This window comes from Bombus fervidus, chromosome 1, assembly GCF_041682495.2.
Source record: "Bombus fervidus isolate BK054 chromosome 1, iyBomFerv1, whole genome shotgun sequence".
Lineage (NCBI taxonomy): Eukaryota > Metazoa > Arthropoda > Insecta > Hymenoptera > Apidae > Bombus > Bombus fervidus.
Genome location: NC_091517.1, coordinates 12,454,577 through 12,466,742, shown reverse-complemented (window position 1 = coordinate 12,466,742; position 12,166 = coordinate 12,454,577). Strand labels below are relative to the sequence as shown.

General features: G+C 36.0%; 1 protein-coding gene across 2 annotated transcripts in view; it reads left to right on the top strand.

Moving 5' to 3' along the window:
• The window catches only part of LOC141445772 (uncharacterized), a 109,720-nt gene extending 101,351 nt beyond the window's left edge, over positions 1–8,369 (top strand). The window contains exons 4-5 of one of the 2 annotated variants that reach the window (XR_012453378.1): positions 6,275–6,459; positions 7,748–8,369. Coding sequence is in view for 1 of the 2 variants with exons in the window: in XM_074111747.1 (XP_073967848.1) it covers positions 6,275–6,320 (46 nt within the window). In the remaining variant the exon portion in view is untranslated. Of the gene's footprint in view, positions 1–6,274 lie in introns of both variants that reach the window. The other variant, XM_074111747.1, reaches the window with a different exon arrangement.
• Positions 8,370–12,166: the final 3,797 nt, after the last annotated feature.

Sequence of the window (12,166 nt, the reverse complement as noted above, 5' to 3'; positions counted from 1 at the left end):
CTCTATCTTAGATATAAACATGTCGCTCGTCGTGTATAGCTATTGTATCTTAACAACAAGATAGAGGATATCCGTGAATCTCTCTTTCAACCGTTTGTGTAATGATGATACATGGAACACCAAGTTACATAAGGTTGTACCTCCAAACGACGGTTTCTTCCTTCAAAATATAAGGAAAAGAGAGCTCGGTAAGACGTTGATAAATCTATTGTAACCTTCCGCTTCTGTAACTTTAAGAAGATGACTTTTAGGGTATATTTCTACACTTTCCCGATTAGGTATCACATAATTTTTCAAATTGAAGCTTTTGCATATTTCTGTGATGTTTTTACGTTGAACGGTAGGTAGATAAATTTGAAAATAAGAAAGGTATGTTCGAACTTGCCATGGTAATGCAGCGGATCGAATATTAATGGAACAACGGAAGATATCGATGTTACGTGAGATACCACTATTTTTGCATTAGATTCGCCTATCTCTTTTTTAACTGTTTTTGCTTCGTACCAACGACGTTAAAATAATTCCTCGAACAAGACAAGTTAAATACCTAGGACTCCACTTAGACACACAACTTACATGCAAGAAACATAGTAAATCAATTCTAGACAAAATGCGGATAAAAAGAAGACAGATGTACTGGCTAACTAGTCGAAACTCTAAATTCAGCATAGAAAATAAAATAAAATCTACAAAACGATAAAACCAATTTGGACGTACGGAATACCACTATGGGGGACAGCAGCAATGAACCACATAAATAAACTAGAGTTGCTACAATCGAAGATATTGAGAATAATAGTCAACGCCCCATGGTATGTCAGAAACGAAGATATACTCAAAGACTTAAAAACTAACGGTTAAAGAAGAGATCGGCAGGTACGCAGAAAAATACAAGGGAAGAACGGCAACACATCCAAACCTATTGGCTGCTCAAGCGAGCAAAACTCTCATAAAAAGAAGACTAAAAAGAAATAAAATAGTGAAACTGACCTCACTAAAGAAATAAAATAGTCAAACTCGAAGATTATATCCCGCTGGAGCTAGCCATCCACATGTTATTTAGCAATTAAGTTAGAAAAATTTACCAAATGTCCAGCTGGACAAATTGTAAAGTACAAATTAAATAATAAAAACAAAAAAAAAAAAAAACATTTTATATCCAAAGTTCCCATTCCTACGTTAGATTCGACAATATTTTCCTCTATTCTCGTTGAGCAACAACGGGTTCTGAACGTACACTAAGCATACAGAGGGTAGACATAGGTAGACGGAGATGTTGGCGAATGCGTGATAGTCGCACGACACCGAAGCACACCGGATCGTTCCCCGTGCAAAACAGGATGAAAGTTTGTCGCGTGGCAAGGAGCTAGGACAGGAGAGAGGAAACGAGCGGAAGGCTGAGTTTAGTAGGTAGCAGCGGCAGAGCCGGAGTTGGTTGGTACGGGGTTATATTCATGGCGACAGCGCCAGATGTGCAGTAACGCCGCTTGGACGTTGAACGTCCCGCTGCTTCCAGCAGGATATTTATTGTGCCTCGGACACGTTACTAGCTCCTTGCCGAACGAACGTGCTGGCACGTTCCTACCTTTGCTCCTCGCTGCCTGAATTCTTCGATACCCGTTCGATCTCCTTGCACGATTTGCACGGATTTCACGCTCGGAACGATTGACCGATGACGATCGTTCACGGACCCTTATATGGCCGAATTATTATACCGTTTTATCGAATGGTCCTCCATTTTAATTGAAATCGACGACAGACATCAATACAATAATAGCGTCGTTTATTCTCTGGCTCACGGTATTCACAGCTTTGAGGAAAATGGCTAAGGTATTCAGGGATACGAGTGGAAAACTTGAATAAAATCTTCCTTTCCGTAAATACGAAAAGTTTACACTTAGAAATTGTTAATTGTATATTATATAACCGTTGTTTAAAACAGTTCTTTTGTATCTTTATTGCGTAGCAGATCTAGGTATCTTGATTGTCTGTATTCAACGAACGTCCGCCATTGTTAATCTACTTATTCTTTTCTGATATGGTCGCTAAACATCGATATATTGAAATCAATTGTTACAAAAAGAAATATTTTTAATTAATATTTTAGTTAAAAAAAAAAGACATAACTGCTGTGCAGAGAACGAATAGCTTTTCAGACTTTAATCAGATCGAGCATTTTGATCTTTACAGTGAAAACTACAACCTCTTAATAAGTCCACTTCTCGACAAAACAAAATCGTATCACAGTCTATATCTGTTTTTACTTAAGACAACTTCCCAAACTTATCGACGATGTTCCTCGGTTTCGTTGTAGGGAATGTTCTGTATCTCCTCAAAGTATTTTCTCTTGAAGTGGTTTTAATGGTATTGGATGTTAATGTTCTGAAAAATCGCACGAGCTGTCCAGCTGTACTCTCTGATATCTCACGCTCGCGCCGTTATTTCATTGGCAAGAAAAAACTTTCTGCTTACTGTGTACAGATAATGAAAGTTATTCTTTCCTCTCGTAGTAGTTCCTAGAAACTATCGATCAATTCTTAAAAGCTGCTTTTTTGAAAGTGATGTGCTTGAAAAATGGAGAGAAATTTTGAACGTAGTGTCTTCTAGGGTGGTTTATCTTCCCTGTGATCTTAGTGGATTTACGATGCATGGTTCTTGACAATTGTTACCTGCCTTGTATAGAATCCGCTGGGAATATGTACAATGCTTGAATATAGAGTTTCTGTTGCAACGATGCCGTTTCCGCGAGTAAAATGATGCGGCAGAATAGTCAGTGTAACTATAAAATATTATTGGAAACCTCTTATCTTTACGATGTATACAATATTGCAACTGGGATACTAATTTTATGGAATTTGTAACAACGTTGCCTTTTGTTATTTGTCGATTTTACTTAAAATTGTCCATTGTTATTTACGTTACTCTATAATATCGCAGTTCGCGCTCCTTTTTCTCCTTTCCGCTTTATCTATCTTCAACTTTCATCCTTTTCGTACTATCATTACGTAATTGGTGCCTCAAAGAATTATCATTATATAAATTCATTTATATTTATGGATGGATAATCGATACTGCCCTGTTAAATTTTCTTTTACGATTAATTAAATATATCGAAGAAGATATTTGTTACGAATCAGGTACATTTGGTATTAAGAAAATTTAGACTAAAAATATTAAAATTATGTTATTGAACAACAAGAATAATTAGAACATTCGTGTTCTTCTCTTACGTGAATTCCAATTTAGACAAAGTGTCGTGAAAGTTGCTGGAAGTATAATGTTAACGTTTGTGGAGGGTCCATTCTCCAGTATAATGTATAAATTATTTTGTAAGATACAGTAACAGCACCATTGCAAGAATTTTTGAATTTTAAATTTAGGTAACATAATATTTTGAGGAGCCTACGTGTGGTTGCAGTTTCATTTTAAAAAATGACATTTAGTATTTACCCAACTTAACGTTCTTACAAAAATAATTAATGTTTTGATTAGATTAATAATATAATTTCAATATTTATATCTTGAAGCGTTTAAGAAGAAATTACGAAACATCGAAGCAGCGATCAAAGAACATTTCTTATTCTTTTATCATTATTCTTATATTTCAAGTTTATCGTAACTAATATTCATCGTGAAAGAACTCGTTCATCGTATTGTTTGCGTTATCGTTTACATTATATGTCACATCTGAACGTAATTGGCTGCGGGTGCTCGATCGGCATTATTCCGTGGCAGATTTATTTCTGTCGGTAGATTCAATCTGGTTTTCATACCCGCTCCATCAGGGACAGAAATTGCCGCGAACGCAATAATAATTCTATGAACGGTTCCGCAGTTATGCAGTCGAATCTATCGGGATGCGCATTTATTGTTGCCCGCGAGTGCTATCGCGATTCTGGTTTCCTCTAGTTCTGTTTTTCCACCTCCCTCTCTCTCTTTCCATCACTGTTTTTTTTTTTTTTTTATTTTTTCGTTTTCGTCCGACTAGTTCGATACAGATCGTTCGATCCATATTTTACAATATATTTCGACGCACAAACAAACGCTATTATTTTTTCTAGCCTCTCGAAATAATCGAGAACACGATTTTAAATTGCGTACAGATTTCTACATACTGTTTGTGAAATATTGTAAGATCGTGTAGAATTTTAACGTATGTATAACATGGAATTCTAGCTCGAGGCGTTACACGCTGTTGCATTTATCGAGTTTTCTAAACGTAACAGTTCTCTTTCCCTTCTTTTTATTGTTTTGGTTATTTTAACGTTAACATTGATGAGTATTATCAGACCGGTTATAAAGAAAATCGATTGCGAATTTTTCGACTTTTCCATCGATTTCTCTCCTTGTTGCGTTTTTGCTAGACGGTTAAACAAACGAATTACACGGAATATCTCGCACGAAACTTCTTGAAGTTTGATACCTGCAACCAACTCACCGGGAAGTTTTCACTACAGTTACAGGGAATTTGTTACGATTCTCGCGCTCTTTTCCCAGGAAATGAGGTAAACGTTAGGACAACTCTGCACGGTCAGTAGTTTACGACGCGTTTCGATTTACGACGGTGTCGCGAACTTCTTATTGCGGTTCTGGAAAAACTGCAAACACGCCGCTTCTTAACTCGCGCGGAATGACTATTTTAAAGTGACTCGCGTGATGATGTAGAAGGAAAATTGTTTCTGTACAAAATACTTTGAATATCTTTTCGTTTTACTATGATCTTTGCGTTGTGTGCAGAATTATAAAAATTATTATATTTGCAAAGAAAAGACAGCAAATATTAAAAAATAGATCTTACGGAGAATGTAGTCTTTTCTTTCGTTATTTAAGCGCATAAAAATTGTATTACCCTCTAGAAGATCTGTCTAAATATTTGTTGTTTGTAAAAGAAAAAATAGCTTGATTTTGCAAAAAAGATTAATCATTTTATCGTAAATTTGTAGCTTAAAAATTATATTTTTTTAATATCTCAGTTGTATGATTTTATTGACCTACATTCAATATGATTTAAATTATACCTCGAAACTGCAATTTTATGGCGTTCTACTTTAAATTTTCAATAATTGCGAGTCGAAAATTACGAATGATTTTTTTTTTTTTTTTTTGTTATTTTCTATAAACTTGTTTAACGTGGCCTGATGATTGAATAAAGTATTACGGGAAAAATCCATCTCAACGATACTGTATCAGAGTTTATTCGATTTGATTTCCTGTTTTACGTAATATTCACCCTCCCAGAATATATGTTCTCTTTATCTTTCAAAATAAATTTATTCTTTTATGTTTAATTTATATACTAGAAAATAACGTAGATAATCGAGTCTCCAATATCGATATCCTTGGTGACCACACAAGTTCCTCATCTCAAATTATTTTTTGTCTGAAACACTGTGATCCTAGAAACACTAGAATCCTCGAATTCTTTATACTTCAATTAATCTTGCCCTCGTTTTAATCGAATATCATAGAAAGGCTGATAACGTCCTAGACGATTGTTGATATAAAGTTGAAACGAAGAGAAATCACGCGTATCGATGATTCTTTGAGAAATACAATTCGGTGGAAAATGGTGGAGAAAACGCAATAGGGTTAATACACAGTTCGTAAAGCACGAATCGCGCATAAACGGTGAAATAAATCGATAGCCCATCAAACAGAAATTCGGCAAACCAACGGCAGAAGGATAGATGCTGGGATTGCTACATTCGACAGCACCGCTTTCAAGAAGTTTCGAATGCAAAGCTGAATACACAGGTGCGGTTTGACGCACTCGCTCGTAATCCGCATCTAACCCACTTTACACCTTCCTATGTAACTTCTGTTTCGAATCACGCATGCATAATCGCATGTTTAATAAGCTACGTCGATGGAGAAAAAAGAACTAAACCAATGCACAGCTCGTTGCTCGTTCGATTTTCTTTAAAGCGCGCTTTTCGTCCTCGTCGCGTTATTTCTACCATCTAACGCGGGTAGTAATCTATGCAAAACCTCGCCGACGATGGCAAATATGAAATTAATGTTTTCTCAGTTCGAACTCATTCGTAGAATAAATCTGAAAACGCATGCGATCGAATTGGAATTTATAAACAGCGAACAAATGGAGAAAAATGAGCATGCACGCGGTTAGAATCCACGTCGACTAACTCGAAAATTGGAATGTAGAGAAAAATGGTTGTATTACAAGCGTTATCTTTCAAATTTATCTGCAAACTTACTATTATTTACATTATCTCTTTACAATAAACGAATTTATGGTAGTCATTTGTTTTTTCAGAATTGAATGCCGATCCTCTACATGGACGATGAAATGGAGAAATTGATAGATGCAAGTTTACGAAACGAAACGGCGATCGTATCGTTGTGAAAATTTCTGTGCCGATATTACGGAATTTGTTTATGGCACACGATGCCATTGGGAAAGGAGAGTGCAGAGTTCTAGAAGCACGTAACACGTGTGAGGTATGTTCGGTTGACAGAGGTGAAGCTGTATAAATCAACCCTGTCAGGTTACGTACGAGGTATTTTGCTCTAACGACGAACGTATCCTACTGATCTTTACTCCGTAAATGTTATACGAGGCGAACGGACATGTTAGTTGCGTCAAATTTACTTATTACACGAAGGAATTTATCGTGATACGTAACTATAACATACGACAGTATTACGTTGGTCGAATTCATATCGATTTATTTTACGATCTCGGTGGAGCAATTTTAGCGAATCAAAAGATAAAGAAAAGACGAATAGAGCGATTAATTTAGCTATTTTCTTCTGAAATCAACAGCCTTCAATTATTCGGAATGCCACGGTATTATATAGGTAATACTTGTTTGCGCAAGCGAGTGTTAAAAAAGAAAGGCGGATAATTTATCGGGGGTGGGGACAAATAAAAGTATCGTATACATTCGGCGTTCGATAATAAAAACAAATTGATTCGCGTACGTATTCGCAGTCGAACATGCTTTATATCGTTTGGCCGATCACTTAATATTCCATGCACAAAACGAAATCGATTTACAAAAATTATCGCGCCACCGGTGAATAACCAACGAATGCAATGTATCTTTTCGCGTTATCGTTTCCGACGGTGGCGGTACACACGGTTTTCCACGGAACGATTTCAATTTCATGCAATAATTGGCATAAATGGCGCGAATATGGAAATGCATCGTTTTACGCGTAGCCCAAGTTTCGGCCAACTTGGGGAATAGTCGACGGGATAATGACTCCCACCCCATATAGAAAACTCAGTTCCCATCTATTCAACGTCTAGTTCTGGCGCGCGGAGAAAATTCAGGAAACACGCATTGCTTTGCATATATTAAAACTAAGTGTTCAAACGGCGTAGCCTGCATCGCGTTCGTGATATCATAAGTACATGCGGGGCGATGAATCGCTCGTTGGGTTCCGAGAACAAGTCTTCCGTGCCCGGCGAAGTCGTTTAAATTGTGTTATTGCGGCGCGATAAATTACAGACGTAGAAAGAGAGGGAGAGAGTAAGAAGAGGCCACGAACGCCACAAGGTGGGAAAAGAAATTTTTCGTAGAGAACGCGCGAAAACTTCTCTCTCACGGGCGGCGATAACTTTCAACGTTAGGAAAAGTACCGAGCCATCCACCGCCACTACCGCGCCGCGTCCTGAAATTTAACTTTCGTCCTGATCCACCTGAACCCTGTTTAATCTTCAGTTTACCTTACCTCGATCTCACGAGCCGCCGGTGAACGCCTCGACTTTTCCTTTTTGCAGAAATTTCTTATATCGCTTATGGAACTCTCGTTTCCTACATCTTACACGTAACACATCGGTCGGGCTGAATTCGTTTCGAAACTGGACGATCAAGCTTCGAGATGGCTACGTATTGTATGTGATAAATATGGTGGTGGATGTGTGTACGACGGTGGCTGAGGACTGGAATAGGATAACTGTGACTTTTCAGACGGTAATTTGTTAAGCTCCGGATCATATTTTTCTCGAGAACTTGTGCGTGGCTGGAATTTCTTAGGAAACTTTCTCCAGCAAGTTTTCGAGTTAGATTCCCTGAATGGTAATTAATAAATCGTTGGTATACGTGAGAGTAAGGATTAACGACTTGCGACTGCTTTTCTTTTAGCACTGAACGTGAAATATTGTTGTTTCAAGATTTAGATATTATAGCACGATATTGGCTACTAAAATCTATTCCATCGTTGATTGATCGTATTAAAGGAAAACGAATTTACTGTAAGTAGGAGAATAAATGTGCTAGATGTGGTCGAGTCGGTAACTGAATGACGATGTGTTTAAACACTGCTTTAAAAATATCTCGTTGTCAGCCGCCGTAAACAATGAGAATATTCGTGTGATATTTTTGCACGAATTTAAACTTGGTAAAAGCCTTTATAGTAAATATAAAAGACAGACATGTAAATGTTATGGCAGTTTAAAGTAAAGTGATGTTTCGTTAGAACATGAACCGAGAGGAAGCCTGGAGAATGTCATCGACGTTTGAGATAGTCAAGATATATTACTGGAAATAATTTACGATGAAAAGCAAGAGAAATAGCGTTTCAAGCGAAGGGAAACCATTTTACCATTAGGCAGATTAAAGAAATACGTCAAAGTAACGAAAATGGGCTGCAGAAGCTTAGACGAATGGAGATAACCTTGTTTGATTTCAAAGGAATAAACAGGATTCGTTTTTGAAAAGTATTATCGCTTGTGATGAAAAGTGGATTTTATTCAATTACTGAAAACGTTTGAGATAACATTTTGATAAAGATGAACATGCAAATTTCGTGCCAAAACGTTGTTTCGCACGGAAAGGAAAATAATCGTGACACAATATAGAAATAAAATCTTGTTAATATTAAAATCAATCTCTTAATTCGGTTAATATTCAATTCGTAAATTAAAATAATTACTAGTAAATCGGTATATTAAAGAGCAGTTTTATTAATTCATTATGACGAATTATAATGAATAATGAAACATCTCGAATACGAATTAAAATTAAATAGATTGTATAAAGTGGAATAAATTTGATCAAAATTACTAATTATTAATTATTATTGATATTATTATTGAAATTAAATAGCCGGACAAAATTATTCTTTGCGTATGAAATTTGAATATTTAGTTAAAAAATCGTGACAAGCTATTCTCTTGTAATATTCATCGTGCGTATCCTATTCGTTCCCTACAATCCGAGAGCGGAATATATCGTAAACAAACAGATGGAGTTAATAAAGAAATAACCATGCGTTGGCTAACAAATGGAAATTAAACCTGCTGTATTCCTCGTGCATATCGGGAATGATCATACGAAAATTCCAGGAATCAGAATATGAAATATAGTCATATCTCGTCTATATTCTTTTCACGCAAAAAATGTCCAAATTTGCAGTAGAAAATTTGTTAGCATAAAAATCATTTCAAAATGAGGGCGCTGTAAAGATAGTACCGCGAATATTTTCATAAAACTGAAGTTACACAATTAATTAGCAATTAAGAAGAAGATATAGAAAATACAATTTGGAAGATGTACAAAAGATATATATATATATATATATATATATATATATATATATATATATATATATATATATATAAACATACGCATTAATCTAGCAACAAAAATATAACATGCAACGTACCGCAGGAAAAACATAATGTCTTGCAGGGAACCCATTCAAAATCCACTTGTAGAACAACGACGTCTTTTAGCGTTTATCCGAGAAATTATTTCAAATTTTCTATTGAAGTTTAGACTACAAAGACTACTCGTCTTTGACTTGTCCAAAAAGACAATTTAGTTGCTAGAAAGACAAAGGCGTCATTACATTATTACTAGGATCGATTGAGGAGCTTTCTGACGATTACATTGTTATCAACTTTTTATCTTTTTTATACGATGGAAAGGACAAAGTGCTGTAAAAGCTGCTATATAATCATCGATTTAAACAGAGGAAATATTAAAAAACCAGAACTAAAATTTCCAGTGCTATAAAATGAAGCATAAAGTTTCTCAATCTCGTTTACCTCGAAGAACGAGCATGAGATAATTTGCAGATAATATTTTTCAATTTCGACCCTGGTATTAAGTTAGTCGAAGATCCCTACATTTCTCTATAGATCAGGTATTCCGGTGTCTTGTTCTGCACCCAATAAAGATCAATGTATCGTAAAGCCACGACATGCTAATACAGTCGGTAGTTCTGACGAATTTACAACCCTTCAGTCCACTTTCCCTAAAGTTCACCCAGTGTAATACTCTTGCGTAAGAAACTTGCAGGCCACGTACCGCGGTATAAGCCGATGTTGCAATACGGAAAACCTGTTCAACGATAACCATTTCGATCGTGTTATTTCTGTATGATTTGAAATTTGAAGCAGACACAAATGTTCCAACATCGGTAGCATAAATTGCTCGAGAGCGTACTTGGCGAATTTTCCTCCATAATTTATATGCTGATGTAGCAAAGAATTTCAAAAATATCAGGAGACAGCCAATTAGGTTAAGAGCAAGTAAGAGGAAGCTTTTATATCCGAAGTAAAGTCGCGACAAAACTACACAAATACTACTAGCTGTTTTCTCGTATTGCTCCTATCGTAGATAAGTACAATAATGTATCTGGTATGCTATATCGAGATTAAATTGTTGTAACCTTATGATAGGAACAAATTGTACGACAATAAGGAAACATATGAAATTTATGACGGCTCATCATTACGGAACGATACGTACTGTAATATTATTTTGTATAATTCATATGCTCATAAATAATACAATGTCACTCATTGTACAACAGCAAAATTGACTATAGTAGCTAGCACGTTGGGTAGTTAGGGAGTAGTTGAATTCATTGCACAATGCATACGCGTTGAACAAGAGTAATTGGACTCCCAGCGAATTTATCGAACGAAAATGCTAGAAAATAATGTATCATTTTCAACGTCGTGTTACAAATTTTAACAAACTACGGGCCAACGGATTTAAAATACTCCACAAACGTGACTGATATACGCATATCTTTTTAACGGAGATATAAAAATATAAAATATGTAGAAACCGCGAAACGACGTCGTAATATCGTAATATCTTTCATAGTCAGAACTCATAATCACCGAGTTCTACGATCTTCATCGCTCAAACACGAAGGATATTTGACTCTCCAAATTAATGAAACGTTAGATATTATCTCAAATAACAACGAAGATAAAGAAAAGAGTAAAGAGGATAAAAGATCTCGTCAATGAAAATTTCAAGATCGCCGAAATTACAGGCACATAGAGGTAGATTGAACGCCCAAGTTGTAGAAAAGAAGATGAGGTCTTACGACTATGACTACGCGTGAGGTTTCATGACCGAGATCTGTTCGAGTGGTGTCTTACTGGGCAACTTCCCACAAACAACTCGTAGATTCTTATTGGGCAAGATTCCACGACTTCCAGATCTCACTGGCCAAGGTCCATCGATTTCACAGTCTTACCGTGCAAGGTTCAACAGCTTCAGAATGGTCTGAGCCGATGATCTGCGACTGGGGTCACATCGAACGAATCAGTACGAGTCTGGTACGTTATAGAAGAGAATCTACGTAACTAATTACATAAGAATTTACATAAAAGTTGTATTGAACAAATTAGAATAAAAGGTACGTGAAAAAATACGTAACGTAAAGGACAAAAAGTCTTGATCAATAAATGTCCATAAAGTTGGCAAGAATGCACCGTTGTAAATTTATAAAGCTCCCGTGAAAAATCATCATTCTGACTACTCTCATAGTTTTAGCGTTAATGAACGATATCTAACTTGGAAATGCGTTTGATGTCTGATTAACACTTTGACTGCCACGTTGGTCATATATGACCGGCTATGATTTCTCTTGTAACGCCACGGTGGTAATTGGTAACCGGAGCGCTTGAACTTCTTACAATTGTAAAAATTGTATGAAAATTGACAGTTAGGGCATTTTGAATATAACCGATAAATAGAAGATACTTTGAAATAAAAAGTGCTCCATTGAACAATTAAACACTTTTATTAGAACATCAATAAAGAAAAAAAAAATGAGAACAAATCTTGCATCTAACGGTGCACTGCGTTTGCATCCATATCTTTGAGGGGTAATCTACGAATTTTATTATAAACACAGCTTAGAAAATAATCGTAAATGCTGCTTTATAATC